Source organism: Drosophila virilis, chromosome 3 (assembly GCF_030788295.1).
Source record: "Drosophila virilis strain 15010-1051.87 chromosome 3, Dvir_AGI_RSII-ME, whole genome shotgun sequence".
Classification (NCBI taxonomy): domain Eukaryota; kingdom Metazoa; phylum Arthropoda; class Insecta; order Diptera; family Drosophilidae; genus Drosophila; species Drosophila virilis.
The window spans coordinates 118,332-132,444 of record NC_091545.1 but is presented as its reverse complement, the minus strand read 5'-3'; the positions used below and the strand labels follow the sequence as shown (position 1 = coordinate 132,444).

At 37.1% G+C, this 14,113-nt stretch overlaps 3 protein-coding genes across 21 annotated transcripts in view; 1 reads left to right on the top strand and 2 right to left on the bottom strand.

Annotated features, from left to right (window-relative positions):
- The window catches only part of Spn (protein phosphatase 1 regulatory subunit spinophilin), a 43,886-nt gene extending 37,237 nt beyond the window's left edge, over window positions 1-6,649 (bottom strand). For 7 of the 11 annotated variants that reach the window (XM_015168198.3, XM_015168194.3, XM_015168200.3 and 4 more), the window contains exon 1: window positions 5,832-6,648. The gene's annotated coding sequence lies outside the window, so the exon portion shown is untranslated. Of the gene's footprint in view, window positions 1-5,831 lie in introns of all 11 variants that reach the window. The other 4 variants (XM_015168197.3, XM_032435634.2, XM_032435636.2 and 1 more) reach the window with 2 other exon arrangements.
- Window positions 6,650-6,984: 335 nt separating this feature from the next.
- LOC6636821 (osteopetrosis-associated transmembrane protein 1) lies at window positions 6,985-8,202 on the top strand. 2 transcript variants are annotated; one of them, XM_032435645.2, is made up of 3 exons: window positions 6,985-7,363; window positions 7,459-7,607; window positions 7,664-8,202. In XM_032435645.2, the coding sequence occupies exons 1-3, from the start codon at window positions 7,039-7,041 to the stop codon at window positions 8,021-8,023; spliced, it is 834 nt and encodes a 277-aa protein (XP_032291536.1). In that variant the 5' UTR covers window positions 6,985-7,038; the 3' UTR covers window positions 8,024-8,202. The 2 variants fall into 2 exon arrangements, with proteins under 2 accessions (XP_032291536.1, XP_002060303.1); XM_002060267.4 differs by having other exon boundaries at window positions 6,987-7,363; window positions 7,423-7,607.
- LOC6636831 (uncharacterized) lies at window positions 7,993-13,757 on the bottom strand. 8 transcript variants are annotated; one of them, XM_032435640.2, is made up of 10 exons: window positions 13,622-13,757; window positions 13,140-13,265; window positions 12,493-12,726; window positions 12,258-12,343; window positions 9,726-10,252; window positions 9,345-9,673; window positions 9,067-9,275; window positions 8,970-9,007; window positions 8,766-8,917; window positions 8,576-8,714 (listed from the first exon to the last, which is right to left on the bottom strand). In XM_032435640.2, the coding sequence occupies exons 3-9, from the start codon at window positions 12,579-12,581 to the stop codon at window positions 8,795-8,797; spliced, it is 1,401 nt and encodes a 466-aa protein (XP_032291531.1). In that variant the 5' UTR covers window positions 12,582-12,726; window positions 13,140-13,265; window positions 13,622-13,757; the 3' UTR covers window positions 8,576-8,714; window positions 8,766-8,794. The 8 variants fall into 8 exon arrangements, with proteins under 8 accessions (XP_015023722.1, XP_015023724.1, XP_015023727.1 ...); XM_015168236.3 differs by having other exon boundaries at window positions 7,993-8,714; window positions 8,766-9,007; XM_015168238.3 differs by having other exon boundaries at window positions 7,993-8,891.
- Window positions 13,758-14,113: the final 356 nt, after the last annotated feature.

Sequence of the window (14,113 nt, the reverse complement as noted above, 5' to 3'; positions counted from 1 at the left end):
CGGACAGAAATCACCATTAAAGTTCATAAACAAGTTACCAACTGGGGATGCCATAAAAAGTGAGCGTGACTATAAGGAAAATAGCTAGAATAGAACTAGAGAGAACCGAAGAACCACACACCTTGTTAGGGCCACAATATAAAAGCATAATAATATAAGGCCTTCAAAGTAATTTACAAGACTTATCAGCCGACTCATAACAGCCTCGAGTTACATACCACCATAAAAACATGCTTTAATTGTTAAACACAAAATGTTTTGTTGGTGCAAAAAAGACAAAAACAAGTGCCTTAAATTGTAAACAACAAACGTAAAATTGAAAGAAAACATTTCGGAATCAGTGTATTGGCCAGCGACCTTTATCTGAACACAACTCCAACATAAAAGACGACTACAAAACGATATTGAAACTCTAAACAACAATCCAGTCCAATTACGATATAAGGCAATCAACGCGTTGCTGCTTCTTTTTGAATTTAATTATCGTATCTGTGTTGACATTAAGCAAAAGAGAAACACATAGTAGTTCGGGTCGAATCGAGGGAAAGGCGTTCGCTTCAATAGGAAATCGTAAAGCATTAGAGAAATATGTGGAGAATTAAATAAAATGGTCATCTAAGCTTCAATCTCAAGTATGTAATTTGTGACGTGATTCACCTATATCACAAATTCACTCACATGAGGCCAAATGATAGGGAAATGATTGAAAAACTGATGCCTGACTAGGAGACCCTGAACCTTCTTACAATAAAAACCAGAAATAGTAGGAAAATGGGACTTCTATATTAATTGTTATCGAATGTTAAGAAACTAGGGGCTAGAAGGATCTTCGTCCGTAGAGGTTCTTAGATCGACGTGTTCATACATACGGGCAGACGGACATGGCTAGATTTAATATCCGTTTCTGGTAAAAGGACTGTTTAAACAAACGAAAATCTAAGAGGAAGCCTATGATTTATTAATCCGCATTCATTAAATCCTCGTTTCGTTTATCATAAATTACTTGCGCGTTGTACCATGTAAATGTTTTATTAAATGTGGGCATGGCAACACTGCAATCTAAATTACCTGCAAATAGCTAAATAACCAAGGGCAAATCGATAGAAATAAAAAATTCAAGTAGAGTTAAAAAATCCCATTTGCAATGGCAGAACTACAGCACGGCAATTAGAGGTATTTTGTGAAACACGAACACAAATTCACAACATGCCGGGTTACCTATTTAACAAACTATAAAATTCGAATCTAGATCTTAATGGGTTCAAGGTATTAAAAATTAGTTAAGTATAGATATATAATAAATTGTCTTGACCAAGAGATGGCGCAACTATTCACTGGAGTCGAGAACTTATTTGACTTACTGCTTGGCAGCAGTTAACGGAATTCAACAAAAAACCTGACACTAATATGATTTCCTTTTTCAGCCAGAATTGCGCTTCCGTTGACTCGCAGTACTGAGCCTACTTACTGACGGAAAAAATCAGATTAACTGAGCTAAAAATGATAACCAAGATGGTCTAAAACGGGCCCTACTTTGTAATAAGTAGTTCAAATTTAAAAGCGAAAGGTTACCCAATCCATATCGAAATAAGAGATGATGCACTCTCTGTGTAACACAAAGTGAGAGCGTGACAGCATCAAACAAAATTATAAAGGAAAATCGCGTTTTAGCGTATCTATTACATTTTTACGCTCCGGGCAACAATCAATAATTTACAATTACAACAAAAGCAATGAAAAATAAGAAATAAATATTGATCTTCAATAAATCTGCTTGGTTATTTTGAAAAATAGATTTGTGATTTTTGTAAGATCATGAATTGCTATTATTAAGTGTATACGATAATTGCTACGACTGACAACGTTTAGGTCTAGAACTATTTTTCGAAACATCTTAGCTTAGCTGTGCTTCTGGGTAGTTGGCACCGATTTGAATCGAAAAATTGCAAACAGTAGCCCCATAATAGTCATGATGTCTGCTGAAGCGAAGATTTCCAAACGCAGCTATCAAACACTTGTCTTATCAACAGAGAGTTTACATATTTAAATTAAATATTAATTAATATATTAATTATTTATAAATATTAAATTAATTTTGCAGTTTTTGCTGCTTGTTTAGTAGCCTGTAAACAGCGAAATTCTACATAATGACAATATAATCAGTTTCTTATTATTTTCCATTTAATGCACCTTTAAACTCGAACCTGCACTTTTACTTCGTATTTATTTCATATTTAGTCGTAATATTCTGCAATATCGCACTGTCACTTTATGGATTATATTTATGAAGTTTAATAAATTAATAAGTGGTCATTCCTTTTAGAAATGATAAATCAATTTGTTCTAATGCTAATGTTTGTCAGATTTTCCCCAGATTCTTTTATGATGGGGTAAAATTATGATTCCAAATATTGATGTATTATAACACGTATTCCAAAATTGGGAATATAAAGTGGCTGAGGCCGATCGGACATACATCCAATGGCAAGTACGTGAGCAGAGAGTGCAAAGTTGAGTCAACCTTAAGCACACACTTTAGATTTTTTCTCTATGTTCTACTGTACTTAACAGAAGCTGCACTTTACTTTAAAGGAAATGGCAAGAAACACAAGCGAAAATGAAAAGCGAAAAGAAGCCAAGGAACAACCCTCAGAAATGCATTTTCAAAACGCATAGCGGAACGCTAGGATGCACAGCACAAAGAGAAAAGCGCATTATAAGCGTCGGCAAAGGCAGGGAAATCGAATAACGGAGCAAAAACGGTGGTTAGGTAGACAAAGACATTAACAGAACCCACTCACTCACTCTACATCCATTCACCCTTGCGCAACGGAATGTCAACGATTTTGTCATTATGTAAGTGGCGACGTTTCAGCCAAGTCTACCCCAACAAACCTGCTCTCCTGTACAGCCAAGTCTACCCCAACAAACCTGCTCTCATGTACAGCCTCTCTCTCTGCCCCATCTCTCTGCCCCATCTCTCTCTGCCCCATCTCTCTCTGCCCCATCTCTCTCTCCCCCCTCTCTCTCCCCCTCTCTCTCTCCCCTCTCTCTCTCTCCCCCTCTCTCTCTCCCCCTCTCTCTCTCTCCCCCTCTCTCTCTCTCCCCCCTCTCTCTCTCTCCCCCCTCTCTCTCTCTCCCCCTCTCTCTCTCTCCCCCCTCTCTCTCTCTCCCCCTCTCTCTCTCCCCCCTCTCTCTCCCCCCTCTCTCTCCCCCCTCTCTCTCTCCCCCCTCTCTCTCTCCCCCTCTCTCTCCACCCTCTCTCTCTCCCCCTCTCTCTCTCCCCCTCTCTCTCTCCCCCTCTCTCTCTCCCCCTCTCTCTCTCCCCCCTCTCCATCTCCCCCTCTCTCTCCCCACGTCTCTCTCCCCCTTCTCTCTCTCCCCCCTCTCTCTCGCTCCCTCTCTTTATTTTCCTCTCGCTCCCTCTCTTCGAATGTTGATTTAAAAATGGGAAATTCAATAAAGTAAAAGCTCAGAGCAACTTTCAAAGCTGAGCATCCTGTCATGCACTTTTCACCCTTTTAGGGGTTAATTTCGCACACACATGAATGCATGCTCATCATGGTTGGCTGCCAAATGGAGCTAATGAGCGCACAACTGAAATTGACTGACCTTCCAAATTTAACATAGCCAATTTACAAAAAAAATTACCAATTTATGGCCACAGCGCACAAACCATTACAAAAGGTTAATTAGGGCTAAACTGCAACGAATTAGCTTCTAAAGTGAAATAACGTTAATGATTTACTTCAAAATAAGATAAACAATCTCTTAATCCGCTCTTTGCACTTAAAGGGTACCCAAGATTATTTAGATACATATTGTTCTGTTAGGATATTATCTTTAGAGCCAGCATTGTGCAATTGCATTGTTGTTTGCCTCTTGTGTGTGGGCTCTGCGAATGGCGTGGCTGCGTTCAAGTAATGCCAAGTAGCATGCAGTTGGCACCTCATTCTTGGCAATTGCCAGTTGCTAGTTATTTCAACAGTTGCCACGTTTGCTGAATATTGCCTCAAAAGCAAGTAAATTTCGACAGACAAGTGAACAGGCAAATGTGTTGCCCAAATGCGGCAGCACATGGTTTGGCACTTGGAACAACCAACGCCCTGCCCCTGCTTTTGTTTTTTATATTACTTTTCCTTCAAATTATGTGCAGAATTCTTCGTTTAAATTAAGGCAATATTCGGTAATGGTAATTGGGATATTGTGGGATTACATACATTCACGGTATTATAATTCTATCAGCTGTCTCCCTCTTCAATAAGTATTAATAGTACCTATATAGTATATATAAAGCTTTAACATATATAAAAAAAAATATTAATGAATACTAAACTGCGAAAAGTGACACACTAAATTCGTACAACAGCATAAATATATAAAGTTGAGTTCCCCCACTTTTTGGGATTGAATTAAGATACATTTTCTTCAAGTCGCCGCAAGTCTATTATTAAAAAATATTTATAAAATACCAAAGACAACCCTAGACTTACATATGTACAGACGCAGACCCCATCCCAGAATTAACCTCAGATCCTCAGAAACTTGGGGTGAAGTAGAGAGAAGCTAATGGTAAAATCTAAGTGTCGAGTGTGCCCAACTAGAACATTTTCTGTACCCCTCAGTCAAACTAATTTATTAGATTTTAGCACCAATCTTTGAGCAAACAAAATATTAAAAATATAGCGCAACACACAAACTCTTGTTTATTGTAAATATAAATTTGTGGGGTCTGACATGTCTCCTTCTACATGGTACATACATATGTACATTTTCACAAAACTCCCTTTTAGGAACTTTCAATTAGTAGAGGGTAGACAAGACAGCAGCCGCTGCCGACATCGACGCTGTCACAACTGTTTCTACTTATGCACACAAAAGCGAAATAACACCAAGAGTAACATAGACGCAAAAGCAACTGAGACAAAGACTTAGAAAAGGAGGCAATGAAATTAATATCTGTAGTTTGTAACCAGAAATTCTCACTAAAAATAAACAAAGTGTTCTTATTGAGTGGAATTGACTAGGGAAAGAGCATCTTATTATGAAGTTTAAAGCATACAAACATATTTACATGCAATAACATACACATATGTGCACACATTTGTATATGTCGACTATCGAAACTAACAACAATGTGGCCTTCACTCATACAAACACACGCGCGCACACTTAGGCGACTGACTGCAATTTTGTTGCGGAAATAAAATGTAATTGAAGTCTCTGGTGCATATTTGCATAAATCGGGCCCAACAGAAAACACGATAAGCAAGCAGAGATGCGCGAACATCCATAAAAACAACGAAGCGAAAACAAATCATAATAAAAAGAAAACGGACAAAAGCCTTAGACAACAGCAAGAACAACAGCAAAAGCGAAAGCTAAAGATTGTCGGACTTTTATGTTTGTTTTTTTTTTTTTCGCAACTCTTTGTTGCTCTCTCAATCTCTTTCTCTCAGGCTATGTTGATCAACGGGCTCTCGATCTGACACAAGAGCGAGTCTTGATGTTGGGAGCATTGGTTGATGTTGTTTGACCAAATTCTGCACAAGTTAAACTAAAAACCAGTTATGGAAAAAGGAACAATGCTACATGTCCAAGTAACTGTAAATGCAATGTGTCAGCTTTTGGCCAGGTGTCCCAAGGCAGCCAGCAGCAAGCAGCTGTTCGATTGCCAAGAAAATATTGAATTGAAGGTGCATTTTGAATGCGTTGCTTGCTAATTTTGCTTCTGCGCAGTGTGACCAGTCGCTTGAGAATGAATAGAAGCGTCTAAGATGTCACTATACGATTTCTTGTCATTTGCTTTTAATTTTATTCGATTTACGCACCTATCACAGTTTTTTGTGCGGGGGAGCAACAACAGTAATTATAGTTGGTTGCACTGTAGAAATTCTTCGACACTCATACACACCCCAAATTTGTTTGTATGTATTCCTATGCAAAGTTCAACTCCGGCGCAGCAGCTCTCGCTCAATCTCTATCCACGCACATTCGACGCCACCTTTTTACATTTCATTTGTTTTTTTTTTTCGCAAAAGGAGTGGCGTCTACATTCACGGCTTAGCTTTTGCTTCTTGGCATTTACATTTATAGATGTACTCGTGCCCATGCACAATGCATAATTATTTTGTAGAACTTTTTCTTTTCGACATGTTTATTTGCATATATTTAACTCTTTTTGCGTATTCTTTTTACCCGCTCTTTTTCAGATCTGAGAACAGTTATGTATGCATGAAATTATGTGATTTAAAATTAAGGTTCAAAATGAATCGAAGAGATTACTAGTATTGATATAATAAATTATATCGGATCGGCTTTAATTTACTATTTTGTCTTTTTTTTTGTATCCGTAGGAACGCGTGTAGGTGTGTCGTTTAAGCAAATACTTTTTCCAACTGTATTGCGCAGCTCGCTGGGAGCCCCTTAACAGGAAGTAGGTCTCCCTTAATTTCACAAGCACACAAATATATTGGTTTGTTAAATAAGATTTTTGCACTTCCTTATCAAGAAATTTTAACAAATCGGAGCGCTCTTTAAATACACGTCCGTCGCGGCAATATAAAAATGTTTGCATGAACAAAGAAAACTTTACTCCCGTCCAAATCACTTTAGATTATCACGCGCCGACGACTCGTTCACAACTAACTGTATCTATGCAAACTCATTCAAAATGGATATACACGAGTGTAAAAATGAGCAGAGAGCGAGAGACTTAACATTCGATTAACAGAAGTAAACAGCAGGGAGAGCCAGCCATGAGAGAGTAGAATACTTTTATAAATGTACAAATTTCATCAGAAAAATAAATAAAATAACGACAGCAACAGAATAAAAATGTCGCTCATTGTCGTAGTATTTACAGGAGTATATTTTGATTATTTAAATATATTTCCTGCAGACAAATAACATGTTAACAGCAGTGCAAAATCTGTAAGGCTCAAAAAGGCACTGTTAACTTAGATAATATGAATGCATGAATTTAATCTAGTTCACTGGTGAACATCCATATTTAAAGCAATATCCATTCGCCTAAAGATGAGAAACATATTTTTGTTAATCATTCTATACTGCACAACGCTTGCAGCTAAGTCAAAAACTTGTGATCACTTGTTACGCGAACTGGCAAACGATCAGCAAAATTTCGTTTACTGCAACACAGCGCATGCCGTTCCAGCCCATCCTCAGGATGAACGCCTTTGCATTGCATGCAATCAACGGTATAGCAATATGGCGAGTAGTTACGATACGCTGATGACAAATGAAAATTGTTCCAAAATTTACATGGATTCCGATCGAATGAATATTGTATTTACAACACAGAACGTACTTAAGGGACTCTGGAACCGAGCCTATTGTGAAGGTTAGTCTGACGAATCTGAATGTGACTCACATTAAAAAATCGTATTCTTATTTATGTAGAATGCTTCAAAGGCAATAACTCAGATATCTTTCAAGACCTGTACCTGAATCTCTCGGGCTGCTTAGAGGAGAACAAAGGCAGCGAGTGCAGCAGTTGTCTACTTAAATACATAACAATAAACGATTTCTATAAGGACTTAGACCAGAAAAACAATGGCAAAGTTTGCTTTGATATGCAGGACGTGGTATGTAGTGGCCCAACTTGCTTTGCTTGCATTGCCAACATCATTTTCTTTTTCAGATGAATCGCACCCGCGTGCTTTGGTCCAAGGACCTTAAATGCTGCCAGCGTGAGGTAAAAATGACAGCATTCCTTACCAGCGTTGCAATCGTGGCCGTGCTGCCCATTCTTCTGTTCTACAGCGCCGCCTTTGTGTTAACCAAACGGCGAGAGGCCAATCACGGGTTGCTCAACGAGCAAGAGCCAGAACTGGATGCGCCATCCTCGTCAGATATCATTACTGCTGCTATCCTGTCGACGCCCCCAGAGCCGCCAGCTGTATTAGACGCGAAGACTGATAAAATTTCCAAATTATTGGCAATCCCTGATTCCGATTTTTCCAGCGATGATGAGCCATTCGCAAATGCAAAAACTAAATAAGTCCCTTAATGGGAAACTCGCCATGTCATATATATCATACAAAATTCCCTCTATTTTTATAAATGTCTACGTATGTGATAATATACCTTATAAATTGTTATAATCTATGCTAATTTATGGGATGTAGCATATTGTGAAACTATCTCAAATATAAAAAAAAAAGAATTTGGTAAAAATAATGGAGAATCTCTTTAACACTTAACATACTCTTAAGTATTTACAATTAACAGTGAATATATACAGATTGTTCTTAAACAAGTGTACCCAAGTATTGTATATCAAAATCACTTTCAGCCAAGCCCAATGAAAAGTTTATTTCGGGATAGGAATAATTTCTTGCTGTGGGATGTGCCTGTTCTTTGCGATCTCGAAAGCAACTATCTGCTGCTGTATATGTATTATTCGGCAATGTATTATATAAAGATTCAAAATTGTCAACTGTGAAGAACATTTGTTTCTTTAACATTTTGGTATCCGTACAATCTTGCTTGTTCGAGTTATTTTTAATCAAGGTGATATTTACATTGACGGAATCCTTCTCCTGTAAGTCTCGTATGAATTGCTGTGCATTACATTTTAAAGCTAAATTTGTTGAACAGACTGGAGAATTTTGATCGATTTCCTGGGTTGCATCCGCAAAAGCTCCAAATTCATGTTCCAAACTTTCTAAGACGCCCAATTTGGCTTTCAACTGTTCATTGGCTATTAACAATTGACGCTCTACCCTATATATATCGTTTACCTGGTTGGCCAAGTCCATATCCAATCTATCTATTTGACGCAAAACATCTTGTTTTGTGTGGTAGACGCATCGCATCTGGTGCTTTCGAACCTTCGCATGTAAACACAGCAGCTGCTCCTCCTGTCCCTGCAGCAGTACATTTTGGACATGTACTTTTTCTAGCCAATAATAAATTTCTTTATCACAAGAAAGATTTAACCCTACCTCCTTTGAGCTCGGCCAATCGAGTCCATTAACCTCGCCTGGAAATTTACATTATAAAGAATAATACTGAGGTCTTATTGTAAATGTAGTTCCCTACCAGACGAACATTGCGCAGGCTGGGGCTTATCCACGTTCGAATCCAGCACTTTTTGTCGTTGATCATCAAAATCATGTGCATTAAGTCTCTTATTTGGTATGTTATCTGCTGAATTTAAGTATACATCGAGCATATAATTCTTACCCAACTCAAGTTCACGTTTTTGATGATTTTCATATTCAATCTTTAAAATTTGCTGTTCCTTTTGACTAAATAAATAAGTATATATAATAATATAATAGTATATATAATAATATAACAAAATAAGAAGGACTTACTTCAACAAATATATTTGCCTATTTATGATATTCATTAGGCGCTCATTTGGATTCAACTCGAAAGGCTGTACTTGATATTTACTGCGCTTTAGTAGAGCTGCACCTCCCCGAAAAGGAGTATTGCCTGTAACTCCGGCTATTCCAGTTTTTTGTTTGCCCCGCCGTCTCCGATATTTATTACTTCGGGAACTGCCCATTGGGCTGCCCATGCCACTATCCTTATCGGTTGACATTGATAGCATTGAGAACATTTGGTTTTGCTTCTGGTTATAGACGCGCGGCGATGTCTGCAATGGCGTCCTCCCAAGATATCTTAACTGGAGCTCACACTGTTGCGAGAGGTACATTAAATACAAGATCAATTTTTTTGTTGTAACCAACCTGATTCTTTGATGGGGTATCGCTTGTCGGTATGACATCCAATAGACGAGAGCTTCCATCTAAATATTCCTCAAATCGACAGTTCGGCAATTGCTTTACAATCACGTATGTGTTAGGGTTAGTATCTTTGCTTTTAAAAGTGTGCTTCTTGTCTTTGGTATTTGTTGTTGGTGAATTATGGTTGGTGACTTGGCTGGATGTATCTTTTTTGGATTTATTATATGGTTGTGCATGTCCATCTGATCGCATTTGTTGGACATCTTGATAATGCAGCAGAGCAATGATCAGATCCGTGCATGTGGTATTTAAATCAATACCAGAGACCCAATGCTTCTCCCCATCAATCGTGATTAGCACATCATTCGCTAAGATTTCCATTGAATCACCTGAATCAGAACTTCTATGGACGTCACCATTGTGCCAAATGACTTTGTGGTGATCCGACAAATTTGCGAAGTTGGAAGTACCCACTGTTATAGACGCTTTCTTCAATGGGGTTGTGTCTTGCTCCAACATTATCGCTGGCACTAAAGTGAGTTAGAAAAGAAAACAAAGTAATCCATTTTTCTTGAAGTTTAAATATGATATTTGTCTACTTATATTAAACTGTTTGTCCTGATTTATTGACTGACAGACTAGTGAACTTTATTTACAACTCACTGTTCAATCCAATTATACATAATAATGTGCTAACACTCCCCCGTTGCGGAGGAAAATTATTATTATGATGAATGAAATAATGAAGATTTTTTTTGGTCGATATAAATATATGCATGCATGAATATGTTTGTGTGCATGCTGCATATATATGTGTGCATGTTTGTTTCTATATATACATACAAACATACATACACATATACTTACATACATACTTATACACATTCAAACAAACTAACATACATGCATACATATATATATATATATATATCATACCCTGCAGAGCCTACTTGAAATTTTGAGAATCGAGAAGAAGGACACTTGGCAGAAATTCGTTTTATTTAAATTAGCAGCACCGCGTCAAAGGAGCTTGGTCTGCGTTTGGTATTAGACAACTTGCATAAATGCATGCATACATGCATGCGTATACTAACACACACACAGCCACACACACACACACACGCAGACGAACACACACCCAGGCACACACACACCCAGACACACACACGCAGACACACACACACCCAGGCACACACACACACCCAGCCACACAAAAGCAGACACACACACTCATACATACTTACACACACATATATGATACTTTCATCTCTTCGTATAAAATACTTGTAATATTGTATATTATGCAAAACTTATTTGAGATTTTCGACAGTGAAATATCACTCAACAAACTTGCTTTTGTAATAGTTTAAATTACGTCGACGTATTAAAATTTCAGGTGTAAAAAAATAACAAAAAAGGCACGATAAAAGGGTAAATTCGTTGGATTCTTATGTGTATCACAAGTACAGTTTCCGCTAGTCGGGACTGCCCGACTACCCGGACCCCGCGCCGAGCTGCCGTCATAAACAATCTATCTTATGCAACTATTAAACTGTTTTAGCCATTTTCATTGAGTTTCCTGTACAAAATAATGCAGTTCGGATAAAAATACTTCTGTATTCCTGGATTAAATTGTTATTGATATAACGCTTACGAAAATGTAACGATGGAGGATATGAACAAATTTTTACGCAATATGTATTAAAATATGACAACCTATATGAAGTTTTGTTCCGACTTTTCCATTATAATGCCCTTCTTACAAATATAATTGGATACTGGGAACAAATATACAAAAACTGGTATTGGCTATATGTTAGGCCTGAGCAGAATTACAAATTCCAGACACCACGGCATTTATGCATTTTGGCATACGGCGGCTCTTTGGTAGCCAGACAGCAGGTTTACCACACCCAAATTGGAGTTTGTTTGGCATTTAAAATGGAAACACTACTTGACCAATCTACCACATGCATAATACAAACTTATATTAGGTCTTGCAATAACCAGCTCTAATGCGTTTCTCAGGCATTTCAAGACAACAATGTTCTAGGTAAAGAAAAATCTAAACTTCATCACAGCCATTTATAATTGTTAATTATGTTGAATTGTTGCCACCAGGTTCGTGCGTGTAGAATTTGCTTTAGATAAGTTGGCAACGACAGAAATTCGCACTGAATCGTATCAAAGTACGCTTGTAGCTAGCTTTGGCTCCAACAAAATAAAACATTTTCCAAATTATTTTTAACTTTGACACACGTTTGCTTTGAAAAACATTTTAACTAGAGCTGAACCCGGCTCTGCAGCAAGGTATTACATTTACATAAAAACGATCATTTTAACGGTTCTTTTGCTTACACACAAGTAAACGAACCAAAAGGAGTATTGTTAAAGTTATTTTTTGTCACGGTTTATTGTCGTTTAACATTCTATTTAAATTAATTTTACTCCAATATAAGTAATATAATTGCAGTATATAGTTATAGTTTTTATGAGTGTATTTTTTTTTTCAATACTGAAACTTTGTGAACATACATCGCGCTGGGCTTTTTCGATTTTTTCCAATGTACACCTGCTGCTGGCTAGCCGTCCAACCAACTGTCTTGTCGTCGTCTCTACAACTAAAGGCAAAATCGGAAACCAAAAGAAAAAGCTTTCAAGTGTCATGTTTGGCTTGAAGAGAAACTGCTCTCTAGCTAAAGAGCTTCAAAACCAGCCGAGCGCGCAACCAATTGACGCATTAATTATATACATACACACATACACATACCTGGCCCAAAGCATACTTCGACTGATAGGTAGGCAGGTAGGCCAGCTGAGCTGATTGTGTGCAGCATTCACACAATTAAAACCATTCATTCCAAAATTTGTGTATTTCTGCTCTCTTTGCTCATACCGTCTCGTCGAAGCTCAGTTTTGTAGTTGTTTAACGTAACTGATCTTGGATCGTCCCCTCATCACCTCAGTCTATTTTCTACCGTTTTAGTTGCCAATTGTTTGCTTGCTGCTTTGAAAACGAGTTCTGCGTTAGCTTACACATGCTGCAACATATTATGAAACTACAGATTCGGTTGGATAAATAATAATCGCTTCCATGGGAATTTTCTCTCAATGTATACAGCATGAAAACAAAAATTTGCCGAATTTAACTATTATTGTTTCAAATATAAAAAAAAAATATTTAACATTTTGCTTTCTGTTCATAACGATTTTTTTTTTCATTTTTAATCAATTGGTAATGGTTAAATTGAACTTTAGAATTGTGTTTCAACCAAATTATTTTTACCTGAATTAGAATTAATAAATCTTTTAGACTTAAGAAGAAAATAAGTTTTCGGACTGATTCAAACCCAGAAACTTATATAATAATACAAAATATATAATATGAACATAAGGTGATGCAAAAATTCACCATACCTTGACTTCTCTTGCTAGAGACAAGAGTATGTTACCTCTCTCTGAGTGATCCAAACGAGCTTCAAACCTGTATTTTGCTTCAGCTTCAACGCTTCACACATTTATAAGCCTGAATGTAGTATATTACTGAAAAATATATATAAAGATGTGAGAATGAAAGATATTTCTAGCGTCACTCAATCACGAAAAAATTTCCAAAAATTTCTTATTTAACTATTATTAAATAATATAAATAAAAAAAAATATAAAAAGAGATTAATTGCAGTTAATAATAGTTAATAAATGAGGTAGATTCACTTATATATTGTGAAAAAATCGATAATTTTAAGAGGTAACCAAACAATTATCAATCATTTTCTTGTTTTTTTTTTTTTTTTGTTATTTTATACATCGGCTTGTAATAATATCTACAGTATGACTTCATAAAATATTAATGTAAACATTTTTAAACCATCTTGAGAAATTGAAAATTTACTTCTCACCTTCAGTATAACTTTCCGTCTACCCTCAAGAGCAAACACGACTGTAGCCCACCTCTACAAATTATTCCGAGTCAACCAAGCTTGCTGAAAAGCGTAATAACTTTAGTTGTTAAACAATCGTCAGCGCGCGCTGTTTACTCGTTGTAAGGGCCTCAAAGCGCATGCTCAGCTGAGATAGTTTAAAAAAATAAGAAGGGAAAAAAAAAGAGAGCAGAAATCAGTAACAGCGCTACGTATGAGTCTCGAAATAAACGTCACTAAGTGTATTTGAGTATTAAATACAATTACCTTGACGTCGCACCCACGTTTTTAAGCCACAAACGGATTTGACAAACGAATTATACATGTGCATATATATATTATTGTGTGCGTGTGTGTATGTGGGGTGTTTTATGAAGCTCTTTTTAAAGAGGGGAAACGCTGTGATTGGCATGATTTTTGCATCGTTTAATGACAATTACGCTATTTTTTCTCTGTGACTAGCTAAGCGCA